The 23703-nt window shown below is 43.4% G+C and overlaps 3 protein-coding genes and 1 long non-coding RNA gene across 5 annotated transcripts in view; 1 reads left to right on the top strand and 3 right to left on the bottom strand.

Annotated features, from left to right (window-relative positions):
- Nucleotides 1-7770, bottom strand: part of dpf1 (double PHD fingers 1) — a 51627-nt gene extending 43857 nt beyond the window's left edge. Inside the window, 2 exon segments of the mRNA XM_058080819.1 lie at nt 7546-7613; nt 7615-7770. Of these exon segments, the coding sequence (XP_057936802.1) occupies nt 7546-7613; nt 7615-7752 (206 nt within the window). The 5' untranslated portion in view covers nt 7753-7770.
- Nucleotides 7771-9311: 1541 nt separating this feature from the next.
- Nucleotides 9312-16255, top strand: si:ch211-11n16.2 (zinc finger FYVE domain-containing protein 1). Its single transcript, XM_058080818.1, has 12 exons — nt 9312-9517; nt 10462-10743; nt 11051-11273; nt 11483-11700; nt 11806-11912; nt 12137-12245; nt 12342-12439; nt 12520-12637; nt 12858-13028; nt 13322-13514; nt 14203-14301; nt 14687-16255. Exons 1-12 carry the CDS (start codon nt 9401-9403, stop codon nt 14917-14919), a joined length of 1968 nt encoding a protein of 655 aa, XP_057936801.1. The 5' UTR covers nt 9312-9400; the 3' UTR covers nt 14920-16255.
- On the bottom strand, nt 13284-17816 carry LOC131135028 (uncharacterized). The gene is made up of 3 exons (XR_009131519.1): nt 17554-17816; nt 17362-17477; nt 13284-13496 (listed from the first exon to the last, which is right to left on the bottom strand). It is a non-coding gene; the product is annotated as an uncharacterized LOC131135028 (long non-coding RNA).
- A 1554-nt stretch (nt 17817-19370) lies between these two features.
- The window catches only part of numbl (NUMB like endocytic adaptor protein), a 62603-nt gene continuing 58270 nt past the window's right edge, over nt 19371-23703 (bottom strand). For both annotated transcript variants that reach the window (XM_058080817.1, XM_058080816.1), the window contains exon 9: nt 19371-23700. In XM_058080817.1, coding sequence (XP_057936800.1) covers nt 22622-23700 — 1079 coding nt within the window. In that variant the 3' untranslated portion in view covers nt 19371-22621. The remainder of the gene's footprint in view (nt 23701-23703) is intronic.

The raw sequence follows: 23703 nt of genomic DNA on the forward strand, positions 1-23703 counted from the left end.
CCGCTTATCCTCACGAGGGTCGTGGGTGGACATGTTGGAGCCTATCCCAGCTGTCTTTGGGTGAGAGGCAGGGTACACCCTGGACTGGTCGGCCACAAACATTCATTCATTCATTCATTCATTTTCTATACCCCTTATCCTTATGAGGGTCGTGGACATGCTGGAGCCTATCCCAGCTGTCTTTGGGCGAGAGGCAGGGTACACCCTCGACTGATCGGCCATAAAACATTCATTCATTCATTTTCTATACCGCTTATCCTCACGAGGGTTGTGGGTGGACATGCTGGAGCCTATCCCAGCTGTCTGGGAACAGATCTCCATGGAGGAGGTGTAGAATCTGGAAGATCTAGAAAGCCTTATGTGCAGGTCATCGTGTGTAGTTGCTCGAAAGGAGTCCACAACTCAATACAAAGGGATGGGAACAAGAATAACAGGTTCCCTTTAATTCAGATAATAGATCCTGTGATGTTGTTATGAATGATTCGTTCATGCATTCTCCATCTGTGACCAGCTTCCCCCTGCTTAGGATGTGCGCTGCAGCTAATATAGCAGCTGTTTGCTGTGCTCAACCTTCCGTGGTTGTCGCTCTCTTACGCCCATTTGCAGTTAGGCACTTTTCAGAAAAAGCCTTATCAGAAAAGGGTGTACTCGGATCGGATGGGGGTGTGGTCTTGGAGGGGGGGGGTTAGTGTCCTTGGCATTGAAGCCAAAGAATGTATCTATTCAGAATATACTATATTTAGTGCCGATATTTCTCTTTTTTAGTATATTGTCATGGATAGTTTACAGGGGTGAGGGGGGGGTATACTCTGATGATGTCGCGTTCGCGTTCCACTGACTGTCACTGCCCTTCTCTTGCTCATTCAATCAACAGAGAAAATGTCACGCACTTGCAGGGAGTCGAATATTTCATAAAATCCACATTTCCGCCACTTCAGAATTAAAAAATCACAAAGCTCAGCGTGGGAGCTGCAACAAGGAGGCTAAAGAACTCTGGAGCTCTGGGCTAAGACAAGGGGTAAGGGGGTAGAATTGGGTTTGGTCCGAAGACATGTCCACAAGGCAAAGAAGCCAAACTAATGTACTATATGTATTAAACATTATATTAAAACAAACATGTATTAAACATTGTTACAGTTCATGGTTTGAAATAAACATCTGATATTTTCTGCTTCATACTCACCGCAGCACCGCTGTGGTCAAGATGGTTGTGGAGATTACTCACCACAGACGGACTCATCCAGAAACCAAATTAAGCGTCAGACCACACATTTTAACAACAAACCACTTTCTACTCCTCAACGTAAAATAAATGTCTTTTTCCAAACATTTGTATTTTTTTTCTATTTATCAGGATTCATTCAGCTAATTGTAGTTACAAACTCTTAAGTGCAATTAGAAATACTTTCAACAACACAAAGAAGCTATGATGAACAAAAATGTCAGAAATGATTCAACACTGGTTTTGACCGTGGAACCGCACAAACACAACACCCCCCCCCCCCCCCCCCCAATGCATGACTGGGATCATAGAGAACATGCAAAAGCACAAAAACATAACTTTATTAGGTATACTTGCACAATCTAACGAAAGGGCTTTTATAAAAACTCAACCTTGAGATAAGAATATGCAGTTTGCATTGATAATGAGAGGGTGGTATCATTTTAACAACCTTTATTAATATTGTATGGGACAGTTGTGTAGAAGTATACTGCATCATTTGGGAGAGATGTGACAATAATATGGTTACACCTCACGATATGATGCATGCAAACACAATCACCATAACAAAAGACATTATTATATCTGTAAGGACCCCCGGATTGGATCGATCCCAATATCAATCCCACCAATACCACTGTAGTATCGGTATCAGATTGAAAATACCTTAATGAGATGAATATTTTTCAGTTTACTTTATGTTTTTACCGTGTTGTTGACATTGTGGTTAAAGTTATACATTCCTATTCCTTTATAGACAGTTAATGCACCATTGGGTGTCATCCTGGCCTCCTGATGATGAGACTGGTATAGAGCCAGTTTGAATAGAACCATCACCATCTGTTGATGTATTCCTCAATCACTTACTAACTCCTTATTTCTAAAATCACAAATACTTCAACTTGCTGATATAGTTCATCTTCAAACAGCTAAAATAATGCGTAAGGCTAAAAATAAGCAATTAGCTAAAAATATCATATAATACTTCTCTACAAGAGAGGAGAAATATGATCTCAGGGAAGAAGTACATTTGAAACACTTCTATGCTAGGACTACGTTATGCTAGCCATAGCATTTCAGTATGTGGAATCAAACTATGGAATGGATTGAGTAAGGAAATCAAACAATGCACAACGATGAGCCAATTCAAGAAACAATACAAGCAGTTGATGTTTGCTAAATACAAGGATGAAGAGTCTTGAACCAGTCATGATGTGCTATATATAATTGAAATTAACAAAAACTGAACTGATTTTGAAAAATCAGGTCTCAAACACGCGGCCCACGAGCCAAATGTGGCCCGCAGGACACTAGTTTGAGGCCCCCGCCTTGATATGAAAGTTTAATGTTCGGCCCGCGCAAGTTTGATATGGATGCTGTATGGTATCATGTACCCAGAAAAAATTATTACGTTTGATTAATGTTCATGTTAAAGGTTAAATAACTGTTAATAGTTATCCTCCCTATCCGTGTGGAAGTGGTAATTTGTCGGCTTTTTAAGTTCAAAGGAAATAACTTGAAGGCTACCGTTTAGGTGGCTAGCTCTCTAGTTTGCGAGTTAGCATGTGTCTCAAGACCCTGCAGTTGCGCAATATGTTGTAAATAAAAAGAGTATAAATGTGACTATAGTCGTGTTTTGTCATGTCTACAGGGCTCTAATAATGCTTTGTTCATTTTAATCTGAAAAAAATCATTTGTCTACCCACCAACTATATGTGCTTTCTTAAGTTTTTATTATTTGCCCTTTTATTATTATTATATTTATTTATTTATTACTGATTGATTGATTTTCTTTATTCTTGATTTGTTTATTGATTTTATTTCTTATTTTGTGTAGAAAAATAAAAATTAAGATATTTGAGAACAGTGGAATGTTTTATCAGAGCTTTTATTGTAGAAAATCGGAACCAAAGCAAAGTTTATACATTTTTCTGTTTTTAATATATATTTTTTTTTTGTAAAACCTGATACGGCCCAGCCTCGCCCAGACCCTAGCTCCAGTGGCCCCCAGGTAAATTGAGTTTGAGACCCCTGGTGTACAGTATTTACAGCACATGCAGTATTAGCCAATCCTAACCTATTGAAAGCTACTGTAGTTGAGTGTATTCAAACTATTTTTTAAAGCCTGTATTGTGTGAGTTGTTGTGAGCCGACTGCACGGAGGAAAAGGACGCCGTGAAAGACAGACAGACACAGCAATCCCACCAGGCACACCCAGAGGAATCCATTGTCTGAATTGAATTCTCGCAAGTCCTGTCCAGCAGAAGCAGCCCACTTCAGCTCAGTCCAATGTTTCATCTTCCCTCTGTGTCTCTCTATGAGACACATTGCCAACTCTAGTTCCTGTTCACAGCAATTAACGCTCATTAAATTGCAATAGGGGAACACATAGCTCCCCCTAGAGGTGAAACACAATCATTGATGCCGCTGGTGAGAAATATTACAGCATTTTTAGTGTCTAATAAAAAGCCAGGGTGCATTTGTGCTTTGTGAAACCGCACCATGTGGCAATGAACTACACCGTGTGTCGATGACTTTATGAAATAATTATTGTCACATCCCGGTGAAGAGCTGTGTAAATGTATGCGAGTGCGGGAATTTTTATTTTAAGCTTGCAAAAACACTTGTGCCAATATACTGAAGTCTGCACACCTGGTCCGCACACCTGTTTTACCCACAGCCGTCCATCTGTGCACTTGCTCACAGGCACTAAAAGCACAAAGACACACACGTTGGTGTTTCCTGGCCTTGTGTGTGTGTGTGTGTGTGTGTGTGTGTGTGTGCACAGTCGAGACATAATATCAGGCGGCCTTCTGTAACTGCTCCTCCCCTCCCCCAACTCGGTCCCTCCATGGCTGAACTCAACAGATTAAACTATGCAATATCACCCGTACCAATCCACCCCCCCACTCTAACCCTCCACGTCCCCACCACCCTCAATTCAATTTCTTTTCCACTGCCCTCCACTCGCTCGCTCGCTGAAATGTCTCTCGCTCTCTCTCGCCTACTAATATATACAAGTCCTGCAGTATGTTAGATGAGTCTCCAGTTTTAGTGCAGCACAGAAAAGGGTCACATATGTGCATGGAAATGATGGTAAGAATATATGGAAGTATATGATGACGCCTCGTATATACAGGCGTTATCTTATCTTTACAGAAATGCAGTTTTTGTGTGCACAAATATTTATGTCTATCTCACGCTCGCATGCATATCTGCTCTTGGTGTGTGGGTGTATATAGCGCATATAGCTATAGCTGCAGTGTGTATTAAGGGCAGTAAATCAGCGTAAGGCAATCTGCCTCTGAGCAGCTCCTTCAGGTGAGATTTATTGCCACTGCACTTGGCCTCTTATAACAGCGATGGACTCCTCGGCCCTGGATCTGGCCCGGTGTGCGCATGTGAGCGTACGGGGCTGGTGATTTCTCACTTTAACCCCCTCCCGCCCTTTGAAAACACCCCACCACCGCCACCGCCAACAACTACTTACTCCTCCCCTGTCTGCATCCCAACAGGAGCTGCAGAGAGAAGCACCGGATTGGTGACTACCACCCCTGAGAAACGGTGATAAAAACAAATCAAGTGCACGTACGCAAACGTGAGACTCATCTCTCTCCTCTTCCCCCCCTCCGACCGCACCTCTTCCATTTGGACTTGAAGTGCACATTCCTGGATGGAAATCACGCAAGGTCCCAGAAGCAGTGGAGCTGACTGACTGTCAGTTAGGTAGCACTGGAGAAATAGGTCATAGAGCTAAAAATACTTATCTATGTCTCTCTCTTTTCTCTCTCTTCATCCCTCTCTCACGGTCTTGCTCAATCCTGTCTGCTAAAAGAATCCAAAGTGAAGAAGAACTCCGATTCAAATAAAGACATGATGAAAGGAATAAGTTGGAAAAAGAAACACCCTTAAAGCATCCGACCAGAGGCCTGCATGCCGTCTCATGAATAAAGCATGACATGGCGTGCACGTGCGACTGTGTGTTGTGTGTGCATGCGTGTACACATTTGGGCACATGTGTGTACACACACGAGCAAGTGGAGGAATGTAAAAATGTAGACATGGATGCTCAGTCTGTGCTTTGGCACTCATGCACAGAAGAACATCAGAACCGCTGACAATCTCCCGTGAACTACAGTACACCTCGGATATATCGGACTCGGATATATCGGAAATTCGCTCACAACGGACAGATAAAAAAGAACCAATTTTTCTGTAATGCATTTCCAATTAAAATTCATTGCATATATCGGATTTTTTTATAACGGATTTCGCCTATTTCGGACAAAATCTCCAGACCCGTTCCAATGCATTTCCATTAAATTTCCCTCACATATATCGGATGGCTGCATCGTGGCGCTCCGATTCGCCAAATCGTGACAGGCCGCTATACGACGTCATTTGCAGCGTTTGCAGCGTTGCCTGCGCGTCCAGGTACATTGGAAACATAGTCAAGGAAGTGCCTTTTTATAACGGATAAAATCCGATTTACGCATATACCGGATATAAATCCAATATATGCGTAAAACGGACATTTTCCGGTATACGCATATAACGGATTTCGCTTATATCGGACAAAACCAGTGGGAACAATTGAATCCGATATATCCGAGGTTTACTGTATCATCTTGTGTAGTTTATTCGCAGTAAACACATATTTTTTTGCCAGGATATTGCCTGAGTCCATCCAGGAAGACCTCAAAGAGACTTAAGGAAAATCTGCAGAATGCAAAAAAGCACTTCTGAATATGACAAAAAAAAAAACGTGACAGGAGGTCGGAGGGTGGAATGAAGCGAAAAGAGTGATGGAAATGAGTGGCGCATGGTCCTGAATGTGGAAGCGGGTCAGCAGGGGTGATGGGGTGGGACAGAAGAGAGAAGGAAAAAGAGAGATTATCACTAATCCAAGAGAGTGAGTGCACGGGGATGTGGATGTGGGATGTGTGGATGTGGGGATGGGGGGGTTGCAAAGTACCCAAGTAGATTGGAATGAGTTGCTGCTCCTCACACAAATGAAGCCTCCGCTGTGGTTTGCACGCACACACACACGCCAACTGCAGTGGACAACAACCGGAGATACGGCCTCCCGCTTTTTTACAGCCGCTGAATGAATCAGCAGCTTCCAGGGCAATTGGGGACAAAGACGAAACCTGCTGTAGGACACACCTAGAAACCCGTGCTGACATTTTCACCCAGTGTGGCTACACTAAAAGCGCTGTGCAGTATTGAGATTTTGACTCTTTGCTGTAGTTCTTCTTTTCATGTTGAACTATTAAAATGCCTTTACACGTTTTGTTTGCCTTATTCTTCCCGGTCTTGCCCTCTCATCAGCACCATAATCATACATTCAGTGTGAATCAGCCACTTCCATCCACTTGACACCATGTGACTGAAGGAGGCAGAACTGTCTGCACAGGCAGTCAGCTTCAATATTAACACATCCACCCGAGACAGGTTTTTTTAAATATGTGGGGAAAACATGCACAGGTTTTAAAAAATGCTTCAAGGCAGCACATTAGTGCTCGGTTTCCTCCTGCATGTCAAGTGCTCTTTTAAGGCAGCACAAACAGGAGAGTCATTCATGGATTTGCACGACATGTCCACCATGCCTGCATCACACTGAGACAGATTCGAGCCCAAAACGGTGCAACCACTCATATGGGGGGGGGATCTATTGTGCCTTGGTTGGAGATACGCATGCACAAGGGGGTGCAGACACAGAAAATCACAAAAAGACCCAAAAAAACTTAACCTCCAACACAATATGGCAGACATAAATGCGTGATGAATTGTAATACAAAAGCATGGGTGTAAATATAAAAAGCTACTATATGTAAAGCTACTTTCTTTTCCTACCTGTCTCCACCCCTATGTCCAAAATTGAGCATGCATGCATGCATGCAGGCGGTGTAAAGCTATTCAAAGTGCCTCCATCCTGCCTCCATCCTGCATCCATCCTGCCTCCATCCTGCATCCAGCCTGCCTCCATCCTGCCTCTGACCGTGATCTTGGCTGGCTACAGTGGCAAGGGACCTACCGGGTCACCCGAATCTCGCCCCGGCATTCCTGCATACCCGGGCACACACGCACGCCTCTCCCGGCGCCGGGAAACGATAACACTGTTTGCACCGGAACGCATAACCCATTGTGCAGCAAGACTACACAAATGGAACTTTCCTGCATTATTATCTTATCTGTACTGTATTCACGGCGTGAGAAGACGTGTTGGCAAATCGCGCCGAATGTGGAATGATCATTTCAATCGTACACGCAACGTGCAGCAATGCAAAACAACCAACGAGCTCCGGGTGTGATGTACTTACGATTTGAGGTGGTTCTGTACCGCTGTGGCCATTTTGCTGTAGTATGATAGAATGCAACGCTGCAGACCCCCGGTATTGTACATGTAATGTAGCAGCTATTTCAATTTCATTCATTCTCTGGGGCTGCGGCTGCCGCCGCCAGCCAATGGGAGGCGGGAGCGCACGTGACGACATTGGGGAAGTGTAGTTTTTTACACATGTCAACATGAAACCCGTCCAAGAGGACTGCACTACAAGTACCAGTGTGGGTAGCGCCGACAACGATGCCACGGTCCCGCCTTGGCTCTGAAAGGGCAAAACCACCCCTCAACAGCCACAATTTTTAAACATATCTACCTTTAAGACAAAGCCTGGTTTCCTCGCTTTTGGCTGGGATGGTTCAAGTTGTCATCAATCTGATTAATTATATGAATAATCAAATTCTAATAAGCATAAATGTTGTATAGGATGCATGCATGTGTTTCCACCAAATGAAAATATATTGTGGTCATATAGCCTTGATAAGTCCTGCTCCCAGCACCTTTAATTATTCATTAATCAGGAGCAATGAGAGACCAGCTATAATTGATTCTTTCAGACTCACGGTTGAGTAAGGCTTGTACTTTCTCTGACTCCTAACAGCCACTTTCATTGAAAAAGTACATTATTGCACAACTTTAGGGGAAACTTTGTGAGGGCCTTCGTGATACTTTTCATTTTGGAGAAAAAAAACAGGCTAAAGGAAAGATGCTAAGACACAGCAATCGTTTCACTGTCTCATTTGTAATGCAAAACACTCTAAAACAGGGGTCTCAAACATGCGGCACACGGGCCAAATGTGGCCCGCAGGACACTAGTTTGAGGCCCCCGCCTTGGAATGAAAGTTTAATGTTAGTGCGGCCCGCGCAAGTTTGATATGGATGCTGTATGGTATCATGTACCCAGAAAAAATATTACGTTTGATTAATGTTTATGTTAAAGGTAAAATAACTGTTAATAGTTATCCTCCCTATCCATGTGGAAGTGGTAAGTTTTGGGCTATTTAAGTTTAAAGGAAATAACTCGAAGGCTACCGTTTAGGTCGCTAGCTCTCTAGTTTGCGAGTTAGCATGTGTCTCAAGACCCCGCAGTTGCGCAATATGTTGTAAATAAAAAGAGTATAAATGTGACTATAGTCGTGTTTTGTCATGTCTACAGGGCTCTAATAATGCATCTTGGCGTACTGTATATACTGGGCATTTTTGACACAGAAAGTGACAAAACAACAACATTTGCTCTGTGAGGATTCTTCTTATTAGTCTTATTTTATGTTACATTGCACATTTTGACTCAAAGTGAGCTACAAAACTTGTCCAATGACAGCACTATTAGATGCAGCACAGAAGAATGCAGGGAAATCTCTTCTAATGTCATGTAAAGAGTGGTGGCGCCGCCTTAAGCCCTTTAGTGACATGTGATATTTATAGATCTCAGCTAACAAATATTTAATGAACATGAGCAAGCAAATCCAGTATACTGTAGCAGCACTACCTATCTATATTATGTTAACCCATGACGTAATTTTAATTTTGTAAAGTTACGTGGATCCCTTAAATGTGTATTTTTGTTAGAAATGTATAAAATGATCCATTCCAAAATGCACTAGAATTAGTAGTCAGTAGAATTGTACAAGTGTCATTCAGCATTTCAGCCACAAGGTGGTACCCAAGAACCACAACGAGCGAGCCAACGTACCGCGTCATTGGCTGCGTCCGCTTTGGCTCCTCCCCTTTCAGCTGTACACGCGCTGTTGTTTTGATTGACAACCAGTAGTCGGGGGTTGAACTTTCGTCTTCCCCTCCGTCGTCAAAAACATGTGTTAAATGATTGAAAATCGATGTCTGAAATGCTGATGACAGCAACGGAGGACATATCGCTGTGCCCAATGAAACCAGAGGAGTGTCCAGGCGGTGTACGGAGCTTCCTTTTGGTGGACGACCAGGAAAATCTCCAGGTGAAGTTCGCTAACAGTCGCTAGCATTTAGCTGCTAGGCTAGGAAGCGACAGTCAACTCATTGTGGTTGTTATTGTCAGTGTGTTCGGATACATTTGGCCAAATACATCATCCCCTCACTAAAATACCACCTTTACTAACGTAACAGCCGTGAAAGTCATTCGGCCAAGTTGAACTGTATGTTGTGTTAAAGGCTGTTCATGGTAAGAACTTACGACCTCTCCATGTTATCAAAGATATAAACTAATGACTCATCCAGACCTGCTTACTCACAGGAGTATTTTATGAGCGGTTTAACAGTGACGAGGCAACAATGTTATTCCTCAGCAACTTTGTGTCTTGATAAACAACAGAGGCAGATGGCTTCACAACAAAGAAATACATGTTATTATGAAAGGATTTTAATCTTAGACCTGAAACTTGCTGTGGACTGTTTTTTTTTTTGCACTTATTTTCTTTCTGGGAAATAATATACGAATGTCAAGGGTGGCATTTGTAGAATTTGCGGACCTTGATGATATATAAGGGTGTCCCAAAAATGTTTACACCATTTTGTTGTCAAACTCAGTCACATGATCTCAGATTTTTAGCAGGATTGGTAAAAACTATTGAAGTATCCATGTTGTGTCAGTGGTGTGCTGGAGTCTATTCAAGCTGACTCAGATAAATACCAATACCAATACCAATTGTCTTTTTTGAAATGTCTATAATGTATTTGTTTGTTATGACAGTTCCAAAAATGTTGATAGGCACTGTAATGCAGCAAGGTTTGGACATCCCCAGCCAAGGACATACAGTATAGCATTAGCTTATATAGCTTATTAGCTTGTATAGCATTACACTTATTTTGGTGAAACTCATTTCCAGACACAAAATTCCCTTTCCCACCCAGTACCATATTCTGCTCAACTTTTCATAATGGCCGCTCACTGTGCTCTCTCCAGGTCCACGACGAGTCTGATTTTGTTGAGAGGCTCAACTGCAGGGATGTCGGAGGTGTCAAAGTTATCTCCATCTTTGGAAACACAGGGGACGGCAAGTCACACACCCTTAACCACATCCTGTTCGGTGGTGAGAGTGTGTTTTATACTTCCAAGTCCCCTAGCTCATGTACGGTGGGTGTGTGGGCCGCTTACGACCCTTTCCTCAGCCTGATTGCCCTGGACACCGAGGGCTTGTTGGGGGCCGCTGCCAATCAAAATCAGAGAATGCGGCTACTGCTGAAGGTAATTGATACCTGGTTGTTTGATCACTTGATATGTTTAATCAAAATATGCTGTATTAAATGTGACAGCTCAGCGACTTGTAAGCAGCCATAGGTACTGATACTGTACATAGTGTCTTTGCTACAACCTGTTTGTGTCCAAACACCATGACTTGTAAGATTTCAGATTAGTTTTTTTTACAATATATAACAATAATTGATCAGCAAATTCTGATTCATTATCAGCTTTTGTTTTAGTTTGTAACTGCTTGTTTGGTATTTGATGAGTACAGTAGTTCCTGATACCTGCATCCTCTCCGATATTCCAGGTCCTGGCGGTGTCTGATATAGTAATCTATCGAACGCGAGCCGAGCGCCTGCACAACGACATGTTCCAGTTCTTGAGCAGTGCTTCGGGGGCTTATCTGAAGCACTTCACTCCAGAACTGAAGGCCTTATCCAGCCGCTGCAGTCTGGACGTGCCTCTGTCACATCTCGGCCCTGCGGTTATTGTCTTCCAGGAGACGACGCACACACAACTACTGGGCCATGGTAAAAGAAGGAAAATAAATGTCTTTTTTGTAGTCACACACTTACACACCACAACATTATGTACACCTGGACATTATATGCAGGGAGGAAATTATTAGAGACATTAATTAATGGATACGCTGGAGCCTCTCACGAAACTTAAATTGTAATATACAGTGCCTAATGTTGTGCTTGGTGTCCACTGACTGCTGATGTTATGTGTGGTTAAGATTCAAAGGTGGCAGGCCACGGTGACACGCAGCTCCAAAGGCGTTTTCATGACCTGGGCTTAGGCACAGACGCCTTCAGCTCAGTACAGTACGTGGGAACCCAAACAATTACGCCTCCCACCGACTACAGCGGGCTGCTGGAGACCATCAGACAGCAAGTGAAGAACACACACACACGCTCGCCCCGCCATCCCGGCATAGTGTTTCATGCTCTAGAAGTAAGTTGATCACGTTGTAAGATACACAGGAAGTTGACACGCTTTTTATTATTTTCGCTTTGTCTCTCGGAGTGGTGTTTATTTTTCCATCATATGTGTTCCCAGGCCCTTAGTGAACGTTTCTGTGGTGAGCTTTCAGACGACAAGGTGAATCTGTACACCTTCTTCCCTGACGAGTACTTCACCTGCTCTGCTGTCTGCCTGAGTTGCAAGTAAGTCACTTGTGACTTCTTCTGCACGATGGACACCAGGTGAAGGCACTTCTTAACAGACCATTTATACAACCATTTGAAGGCGCAAAGAAACCACTGTTGTACCAACCAAACCAAAGCTGTCAGTTATAGTGTAGTACAATAGTACTAAGTACTATATATGTCCAACGTTCTGTATGTGATCTGCCCGTTTGAAGAGCTCAAAACTTTGTTGTGTTATCTAGTATTCGCTGCAAGAATGGAATGAACCATCTGCGAGACAGGGTTCCCCACATGGCAGATGGACTGTGCCAGTATGCACACCAGTACAACAACAAAGTCCTTATTTGTAAGGTACAACCAGCTCCTGGTGGCACTATGTACAGCCAGATTAAATGTACCGGACACTGCTTTGATAATTGATTGATCATATTTTTGTGTCATCACCAGAGGTGCTACGAAGGAGGCAGGGAGGTGACAGTTGTGCCCAAGACTTCTGCATCCTCTGACAACCCGTGGTTCGGACTGGCCAAGTTTGCCTGGTCAGGGTAGGTGTACAAAATACACACATCCGTTTTCACTTCCCGTCATCTCATTCTTTTGTGTCCACTGTCTGCCTTTCCGTCAGTTACGTGTTAGAGTGTGGCAGCTGTGGAGTCATCTACCGCAGTAGACAGTACTGGATAGGGAACCAGGACCCTGAAAGCAGCGTGGTGCGTTCTGAGGTCAAACATGTTTGGGAGGGGGTAAGTACTCCATTGGTGCTTCTTTTAGTGTAAGATTTAAACCCTAATAAAAGTAAATGGATCACATGAAAGTTCTCAAACTCAAAGGAAGAATAAGCCGATGCAATGCCAGGCCTTTGTGGCGGTCCATTATCCTCCTCAACCTCTCAGAGATAGTTTGTTTGTTTTGAACTTCATCTGCAACTATACTTTTTAACATGTTTGGCACATTTTCTTTCAGTCGGACACCTTCCTCAGCACCCACCAGAATGCAGCTCAGAGGGTGCTGGATGGGATGAACTATGTGATCCAGTCAGTGTCGGAGTACAGCACCGGTCCCACCAAAACTGTCACATCCTGGCTCACTGACCAGGTGGCACCACTGTACTGGAGACCCAACACAGAGATCACGGTATGTGTCAAATCTCTTTGACAACTGGAGAAAGGCTTGGCCTTCTCAGGTCCTAATCCTTTGTAAATGTAAACATACAGTGCGGTTCCTGTCATACACGATACAAATCCCAACCTCAAGAATTGGAGAAGGGAAACACAAGATGGAGCAAAAATAGTTGCCAAGTTAGCCAAGTACACTTTCAAAAGACATTACAAGCAAACCTTGTCATGTACTACGTCAATATGCAGAAGAAAATCGTGGTAATCCGCTGTATTTTATTAATTGCATCATCATCCTCTATGCTCTTTTAGGCCTGTCATGGCTGTCACAAAGTGTTTGAGGAGGCGGAGCGTAAGCACCATTGCCGTTCATGTGGGGAGGGCTTCTGCCACCCTTGTTCCAGCCACAGGATGCCGGTCCCAGAGAGGGGATGGGGCAGCACCCCCGTCAGGGTGTGTATGGCCTGCTATCAACAGGGAGGACCTCCTGAAACCAACAGCGAAGGTACGTGATGAACTTTCATCTTTTTTTTTCTTAACATCTTTATCTCTATGCAGTTTTTCACGGTTCAAACATAATACCCTCGTTTTATCTCCTTTTTTCAAAAGTTCATCAATCACAAAATGATTGCTGTCATATTGATTATGGCCAAAGTGTATGCATTGACTTTGATTGTTTTTTTTTCAAGGGAATGAATTGGATGTCCAGTTGGTGCCCTTAAATTGAGGAAATTAACAACTGGCCTTCAAATTATGCATTTTATTAAAAAATATGCACCTGATGCATAAATATGGTTTTATAAATCGTCTGTTAAGAAGTGGCTTGATTTGTATACTCTTGAGTACAAAAATATTACAAGAAGAAATCCTACTTTGCAGAAATTAATCTATTGCGGTCAAGTCTAGAACCAATTAACCAAGATAAATGAGTTTACTGTATTTGTACATACATTTTCAAACTGTGTTGTGTTTTATTTTGCATATACTATGTATTAGGGGTTGGACAAATATTAGGGTATATCACATTGTAATCTCTCACACTACTACAGTACAGATACATGAACATGCGATATCAATACCGCCACTGTCTGTTGCGAAACAAGTACCAAATATTTGATGGCTGATTGTATATGTTGTTGAATGTTTGCTGCTCATATACTACATATATAATCTTTGTATTTTTCTGCATGTAGTGTGTAAAGTGGAGCCCCGCGGACTCATCGCTCGCAGGGTGGCAGAGGTGGCTCAGTCCACATTGGACATGGTCAGCACCGCTGTGGACTATCCGCTCTGTGAGTTTCATCTGCACACTTTGCTGCTTTTTTTTTCGGCAAGTAAGACGTCGTCTCAGGGTGCACTCACACTGGGCCAATCTTAACACCTAGTGCAAGGTACGTCTGTAGGTTCTCTATAAGTGGCATTATGAAATATCCTTTTGTAGCGCTGTTAGTGGACATACAAAGTCATAGAAATTGCCATAATACAGCAGAATTAATAATTACCTCTCTTGCAAGTCATTAGTCCAGAACTCTAGAACTAGAACTGGTATGCGCCTTGAGAATCTGACTATTACCCCAAATTAAAGCTTTCAATTCAAAAATGTCATTAAAAAAGATGGTCTCAGATATAGATATTTGGTCAGAATGATTGAAGTATTGGTGTTTGGTCCTTTGCCAGGCTTTGTGAAGGACGTAGCTCGACCAGACTACTGGGTTCCAGACCAGGACATCACCCGCTGCCATCAGTGCTCTAAAGTCTTCACTCCAATCATGTCCAAGCACCACTGCAGGGCCTGTGGTCAGGGGGTGTGCGGACCCTGCTCCGCGCACATGAAGCCCGTACCCTCCAGAGGGTGGGATCACCCCGTGCGAGTGTGTGACAGCTGCAACACCCGCACCGATAGTCTCTAAGCTCCAACTCTGGAATGGATCTGAAGGTACTGTATGATCAAAGGTGCCGGCCAGATGCGGTCGTCGTCACCACAGGTTCCAGGTGCTTCCTGTTTTCCTCGACACATGGAAGTGCTGCACAAAGTGACTTAAAAGTGTAGAACAACGAACAAGTGGGAGATTTTCAGATAGAATATTTGAGCGTCTTTTCAAATCACGACGCTGGCTTTATCTTCACGTTGTTTATCATGTTAAGTTTGTCTGGAGTTAACATAAGGTTACAAGGATGGATGGAAGCCAGCGCAGTTTACACTGACCTTGGAGAAAAGACTGTGTCGTGTTCAGGAAAGAATGTGTGTGTGTGGTTCCATTTTTACTGTTAATCGCAGTATCTGAAGAAAATTGATAATTAGGAATTAAGTTGCGAGGAGAAGTAATTCCCTGGCGGACTGCTCAACTGTGGCGGAATCTCATCGCCCCCTCCCAAACTAAATATGTCGAAATGGCGACCTGAAACTCATCTTTTACTGAATCAAAGCAAGCTGGGTTAGCTTAGTTTAGCAAGGCATGCTAGTGCGGCTGTCTATGCCACTCGGGCTGTATGAGTGTGTTTACACAGTGTTGGGCTTTTGGGATGCCTGCTGACGTTGCTAAAGTTCTGAGCAAAATAACCTACCAACAATCATGCAGCCTTCAAAATAAGAGCGCAGTTCACCACAGCTTGTCTAAAACAAAAGAAGGGTATATTTTTTTTTTTTAAATCGTACATTAATATAAACACAATTGGAGTTGCATTGGTGACTACGTCTTCCTTAATCACAAGCACGGGCATTACAGTGTGTTGATGATTTTGTAACAATAATGTGTTGACATCCCATGAGAAAAGTTAGCCAAGCGACATTCCTTTCTGAAATATTGGCCAATGAAGGATTGCATCCCTAAATCTGTACAATTAATTAACATACATTTTATTTATTATCACATAATTAGACACTCCATGCTGGTAAAATAAGTGTAAAAGGTTAAAAAATGTATTTGGAAGGATTTAATAGGGAAGTGATGGCAGTATCTCAAATTCCATGTTCAGATATCACGCTCAAAATGGGAAAATAAGTGTGCTGTTGACATTCCAATGTGTGGAATCCACTTGTGACTAAGTGGCCTCCTGCACTGACTATACAATTGTTTTACGGATATCGGATCCACTCACTAGTGGAAGAAACACACGGCAATCACTGCAAAAATTGGCCAACTGTTAATGCAACACGAACTGGACAAATTGGCCAACTGGTAACGTGATTTTTATTTGTTTATTATGTTTAAGCAAATAAATAAGGTTGAATTGTCTTATAAGTAACTATGTTCTGTTGTCATGAATACATTGAGTGATGCAACATCCATGGCTGACTCCTAAATGTGGACACAGAATTTAACAGCGAAAGGTTGCAGACTTCTGATCTATTTTACATTCCCTGATGACTGAGGAGTTCTGATTTTAAACGATCAAGCCCTGAAAGGTCATATCATCTCACATATCTTCTCCTGTTATCTTCTTTGTATCGAATAAAGAAATGATAAATGGTCACTGACAGAATTACCAAGGTCAAAAAACAACAGTACATCATGTACAAACCTTTCTTTTTGTCTGGATAATGTAAAATACACTCAAAGAAATGTAGAAACTAGTAACCGCGGTTTATTCTGCAAAATACATTGTTATACCAAATATCAAACCCTATTGTTTGTTGGGTTATTCTTGTAATGCCCCACATGTACACAAGGGGGCGGTAGAGGAATAGAGCGCTTTACGTACATTCAGAAAGGGAGACCACCTACTGTTAATTGTCGTGAGTCCCAGCAGGGACTTTTTATGAATATGTTTTACAATATTTGGGACTCCGAAGTGTATAAAGTGGTTGTATTTTAGTAGGATTTCACACGCCGCAATGAATAAGAACATATAATTAATGAGTGCTATTGAGGAAAAGCGGCATAGAAAGTAAATGGATGGATGGGCGCTATTGGTCAGGGGTGCCTTATAAATGGGAAAAGTCTGGATAATTCAAAGGTCCCTTGACTGCCAATGGGACCCCAAAATAGGTAGTAACTAACAAAAATAGTCATTTTTAAGGAAGGGTGGGTTGTAACGTGAATTTTGTCATGGGACCCCGAATTAGACAAAAACATAATGTAACACTTTATGCTCAGCCAAACACCAGATCAGACGGGCGGAACCGTTTTTTTTTATTAAGGTCCACAAGAACAATGATCCCCAACAAGGACTACTGTCGCGGCCGTAACCCACGCCTACAACTCCATAATATGCGGTTTCTGCCTCACTTCCTGCCCGTCACCCCTTTTCCTTCCCAACCCCGGAACATATCTCTCCATTGCAACACATGCGCAATTACAACACATAACACATAAAACCCCTAAGGGTCATTACTATAATATTTTACTTACGTTTTGAAGACAACACATATCACTCTGAAACACCTTCTTTAGCCTTCTTTAAGGATATTTCGTCGAATCCGGTGTCTTGAGCGGCACTTCCGGGTTATGGTTATTAGCTTAGCCGTCTGCTAACACGCATACAGGTGAGTGTTAGCCAATGGCCGCGTTAGCTGCCGTGACCGTGAGCCTCGAAAAACTCACCATACTCCGTCAAGTGTTCTTCAAATGCATATTAAAAATATGTAATAAAAATTCAACGTGCTAGCCCCGCTATGTATCTCCTGGCAGTTGTTAGCAGTGGGTTCCACAAGGCGGACATGATTGTTTTGAAGGAAGTGGAGGCCAAAACCGCCAAAGATGATAATTAGGTCAAGACACTACCATGCACGAAAAGGGTCGCTGCTTTTATAGGCATATGGCGATTTTTTTATACGAAAGTCATGTAAAGAAAACCACGAAAATACATATTTTACGCAGTAAATATTAAAGTGACATGTTTTACCATATAACACCAACTTTAAGATAATATTGTTGACATTTTCTGCTGTTATTTGCTGCTGCAAACAGTTGTGGACTACTATGACAATGGCAAAGCAGCTGCACTTATCATTAGCAAGCACTTGCAATTCATCACTGTAATTACTTTGTCCTGTATCTCCACAACGGTCAATGACATTGCTAACATTTCATGTATTGCAATTCACCACAAAGAAGAGCGAAATATTTCTATAGTAAATGCATATTATATTACACACCCACTGCTTCCATACAGTATTCATACCCACAACCTTCTCACTGCAGGGCGACTGTGCTACCCACTGCTCCATTGTGCAGGCCCTTGGGCATCCAGAAGGATGATATTGTGTTTGCAGCTGCTATCATTGCCCAAGGCGCTGTAATTGATATGTATGGGAGTACATTTTTGCAGACAACAGCACTTTCCAGATGTTATGAATTAGTTTTTGATGTGTCGCCATAGCAACAGAGCCTACCCCCCAACACTCGCCACCGCCGATGTAGGCAACCCACAGTGTTATGCACTGTGCATCAGAAACATGGCGGCAACAGAAATGATCATGACAATCATTATACTCACCATTAAACCAGATAAGGTTATGTATATTGAAAAGGGCACATTACAGACTTTTACAGTACAGGAATTATTGTTGGATATTAATTTTGGATTGTTGTGGCTGCATTATGCCAAGGCGCATACAATATAATGCATTTGCTGTATCGATACAATGTTGGCGCTTTCATGCTAGAAATATACAGCATCATCATCAAGGTAATAGAGGCGATGATGCCTTCACTGGACTTGATTCATCAGAAACACACACACACACTCGCTCTGTCTTTGGATCAGAGGACAATAGCTGTACTGCTGCCATAGCTCAAGAGTTCAGTGTGTGTGTGTGTGTGTGTGTGTGTGTGTGTGCATTTGCTCCATTTCTCACGGCCCCCTAAGGAAGAAAGGAGGCCCTGTCTCGTTCCATCAGCGAGCCAAGCTGCATCGGCAGCACAGCTCAGCCCGTTTGACCCAAACACACCACTGGTTACATCCTGTTTGAGCCAAAAATGCAAGCACTGGTTACTGTAAGAGAAATGACTATTCATTCATTTTTACAATATGCACTAGAAAACAAGATGTGGGCTGAAAATGGACCTCGGCCAATTGTTCCCGCAGGACCAGCTCCATTCGCTGGGCATCGCTAGTCGATGCTCCTCTTAGTCCTGATCCAAGTGAACTGGGACTGCAAAAAGTGATTGCATCAGCACATTTATTTCCATGCATACCAAAATGGTAGCTGGTAGGTTTAGCAAACCAACCACGCAAAAACGTTATTTTAATTTGTAAATCATATAATCTATGCAAAAAAAAGGCTGAAATCAGAAAAATGACATGTTAAAATTTCATGTTAAAAACAATCAAATGGTTGCGGATAATCAATTAATCATCAACTGCTGTTAAGTGCGTCTACAGACTGACAGGGATATAAAAGACAAGACCTGCGCAGTCGTATTATATTACTTTATTTATCTTTTGTACAATGTAATTACAAAACAAATATGTAGGTTTAAATACAAAAATTCTGTAAATAAAGATTAAAAATAAACTCCACCGGTTTGCTTTGTTACTGTCACTAAACTAAGTTTTACAATCAAGTTCGTGAGGTCATTTAGTTTGCTTTGAATTCACAATTCATCGAAATATCATTGAGACAAAAAGAGTCCAGGGAAAGAACCTATTATCTGTGAATATCAAATCTCATCCTATTTGGAGGGTTTTTGGAACAAACATGATTTGTCAAGAAAGAAACGGATATTTGGGGAGTTCATGGAGTTTTTGTTTTTTTTGTTGAGAAGGCAGCCTATCAGATAGGACCTCTGCCACATTTATAGCGTAAGCAGTAAACAAGTAGCAAACACTGTCACTGACTTTTCATACTTTTGACCTCCCAGGGACTTAAAATCATACGTAGCACCTAGAAACATTTTCCTAGCATACCGTAGTTCCAGGTACGACGGTGGAGCCCGTTTAAGTCCACATCCTTGACTCACGTTGACATAAGCGGCTGTCAACCTAACTTGGTGTGACTTTTTTGACCTGGTTTTCTTCCCTTGTGCAAAATTTAAATTCATTTTGTGAGCAGAAAGGAAGATGGAAGCCTGACAGTAAGGACCTTTGGTCCTATACCATAACCATAAATCTGCTTTGGCAAAAACACTTAGTAATAATACTACAACATATGTCGACATAAACTGACCAATTTTGCACAGAATTGACTCCTTTAGCTCATAAAGGGGACCTATTATGCTAATCTTCAGCACTTTATAGTTTTATCGTGCTTCCAGAATCTGCACCTATTCAGCTGTATTTCTTTGGATTTCGTGGTTCCTGCAATAACGGTCTGTTTTAATGTATTCCACCCACGGTCCGCCTCCAGACACGCCTACTCCGCTGTGGTTGGTCATACTCACCAGTGCTTAAAAGGACTTCCGGTTTGTGCCGCTAGCTGCGAACGGTATTGGAGTTGATAACAAACGGCGATGTATCTTTTTAAAATAAAAGCTTATCTAGCTTACAGCCATGCCCATATAAGGAAGTCCGATCCTCTGTGACATCACATAGGGGCAGCTTCACCATGCCTTCTGAAACAGAGCATTTTCAGCCATCCAAAACTTCTTTTAGGGCTCACTACAAATGCGCAAACTTAATTATCTGAAACTTTAGCATCGAGAGTAGAACATGCGAACGACACTAATAAGTCAGAAAAGTGGAAATAGCATAATAGGTCCCCTTTAAACTTTGTCAACAAAAGTAGTCAACCATGTTGGGTTTAGCGGGCACTTTTTTCGTAATAATGAGAATGCAGTGGACCGGACTTAAGTTGGTCAACGATACGGTTAATTGACATAAACGGGCTCCACTGTTGATTATCAGAATGTAAATGTTGAACAATAAGATGAAGTTACAGTAAACCTCGGATATATCGGAAATTCGCTCACGACGGACAGATAAAAATGAACCGATTTTTCTGTAATGCATTTCCAATAAAAATTCATTGCATATATCGGATTTTTTATAACGGATTTCGCCTATTTCGGACAAAATCTCCAGTCCATTTCCATTAAATTTCCCTCGCATATATCGGATGGCCGCATCGAGGCGCTCCGATTCGCCGAATCGTGACAGTCATTTGCAGCGTTTGCAGCGTTGCCTGCGCGTCCAGGTACATTGGAAACATAGTCAAGGAAGTGCCATTTTATAACGGATAAAATCCGATTTACGCATATACCGGATATAAATCCGATATATGCGTAAAACGGACATTTTCCGGTATACGCATATAACGGATTTCGCTTATATCGGACAAAACCAGTGGGAACAATTGAATCCGATATATCCGAGGTTTACTGTATAAATAAGTTTTAAGAGCGGAGTAACACGATTCCGTCGTCCACATTTTCACTCTTTTCTCCTCTCATCGCTCGGCTGTTATTCTTTCTAACGACGTACTTGTTCTCCTTCAACTCGTTCACATACACGATGCTTTTTGTCGCTCATTCCCCTCACTCCCGTTCCTGTTGGCGTGTAGAACCACTGCAACTTGACTCTTGATTAGCCTGGATACCCTGTATTTGGGAGCTAGTGCATCATATTTGTAGTCCTTGTGTTGGATACTCTGACAGAAATGGCCGCCGGAGCTAAAGCTAACTTGTACTGGTTTGTGCGGAGGAGCAAAAGTACACGCTGTACATGTGAAAGCTGACAGTGGAAGCAGTACGCCGCTATGTACACAAAATACGTTGCTGCCCTGGGGATTCGGTCCATGACTCCACACCCACAAATCCTAGACTCTCTTATTTAAACCCGATCGACTACAGTGGAACCCGTCTAAGTCTTGACATAAGCGGTTGTTGACATAACCGTCTGCTTACCAAAGACGAGGACTGAACGGCAGTTTTTGAAATGTTAGTTTCCACCCACATTTTCCATTTTGAGTTAACAATACTACACCATGTCAACATAAACGGACCGATTTGACCTCATTGAGTACTTTTTAGTAAGAATAATGACACGTTGGACCAGGACCCGATGGTCAACTAAGACGGGTGGTCAACATAAACAGGTTCCGCTGTATTTGATGTCTGCGGTACTCTTTGTTTTCCTGGTCTTTTTTATCAAGAGTTCAACTTAAATAAATATATAGGATAAAAATATCTTGGATTTGAAGTAAATATAACTTGTCAACATGAAAATAAAGTACAATAAATAAAATACTTTTGGCAATAAGTCAGCGAGTCCTTGAGGGAACATATAATTAGGTGTTTCTGAAACGAGCAACAATCTGGAATCCAGTCAGTCCAAGAACGCTTCGGTTTCTTCATGTCATTCCTGAAGAAATCGGAATCGTGAGATCGGAATGCGTCCGAGTGGAACACTTTTCAAACGTCGAGGGACTTGCAGCTGCTGAAGTAAAGCCGGAGTGCAGATATGAATGCAAGAAAGAAGGTGAGGGGCCGGGGTTTCGATCATCACATGATCACTTAGAGATGCCCTCCAAAAGTCAGCCCAGCAGTCTGTAAAGCTCTTGGTGAAGTCTGAAGAAAGCAAGACCATTATGGTTGAGATGCTCCACCAAGAGCCGTCAGGAGGCTGCTGGGCGTCGCCGCTCCGACACGAGACCACATTCCAGGGCTGAAGGAGAGAAGCTGGAGCAAGTTCTCCTTTTGTGACTGCGGGGCCCTCACTTTGCTCCTCATCTTAGAGCTCGATCTCAAACGTCTTTTGCAGGTTGTTGGAAAAAGGGTTGGGCGCCGCTGTCGCAGAAGTCTTGCTTCCGGGCGCCTGGGCTGCTGGTTTGGTCTCAAGCGCGGCCCACTTGGCCTCGAAACGGTCGTCGTCTTTGGAAGTACCGGCCACGGGGGCGGTCAACTGGCTTCCCTCTGGCGGCCAGCTACCGACGCTGCCGCTTCTGCCGCTGTTGGAGGTTCCGTTGGGAAGGGCGGCCGGGGTGCTGCTGTGTGGTGGGAGACCGTTGATGGCTGTTGAAAGCGGGGGAGTGGAGGAGAACGGCGTGCAAAAACCACCCGTGGGTCCAACCGCACCGGGTGCTCCTGAGTAAGAATGATGGGTTCCCACTTTAGGCCCTCCAACTCCGCAGCCGATGGCACCTCCAGCGCCGGATGAGCCTGTGGCCGTGCAGAAGACGTTGGCCACCATTTGAGATGGAGTGATGCCCACCACGGGTACGCTGACGGTCGGGTAGGTCATGCTGCTAGCCAAACCCGGCATGTATGTTTGCATGGGAACGAAAGCCGGTTGGACGGGCTGACTGGCGTACATCCCGACAGGAGCCGGGGTTGCATCGAAGGCCAAAGGAAAGGCCTGCATGGCGCTCGGGATGGAACCTCGGGGCCCGGCGAGGGAGGGCTGCATCATGGGGGCTCCTGACATACTTGGACCAGACATTGTGGGGATGGACATGGAAGGCAAAGACATGGGTGGGCTGGAAATTGGAGGGCCCGGTATCAGGGGGACAGATGATATGGAGATAGGTGGAAGCGGCATTGGAGAGGGGCCTGCGACGAGGGGTTTGGACACGGACATACTGGACGCCGGGGCCTGACTGGACATCTGCTGACTTGATACAGACGGCGGCCCCGGAATGGTGGGGATGGCAGGGCCCGGCGGGGGCGTCTGCTGAGCCTTGACCGCCTTGGAGACCTCTTCCAGCCATCTTTCAGCCTCGGATGGGGTACGTTTGTGCCCACTCTGCATTGCCACGGCGACGGGAGGAGGAGAATGAAGAGGAGCGTCTGGCTGAACCCAGGATGATGCAGCTG

Source organism: Doryrhamphus excisus, chromosome 8, assembly GCF_030265055.1.
Source record: "Doryrhamphus excisus isolate RoL2022-K1 chromosome 8, RoL_Dexc_1.0, whole genome shotgun sequence".
NCBI classification, from domain to species: domain Eukaryota; kingdom Metazoa; phylum Chordata; class Actinopteri; order Syngnathiformes; family Syngnathidae; genus Doryrhamphus; species Doryrhamphus excisus.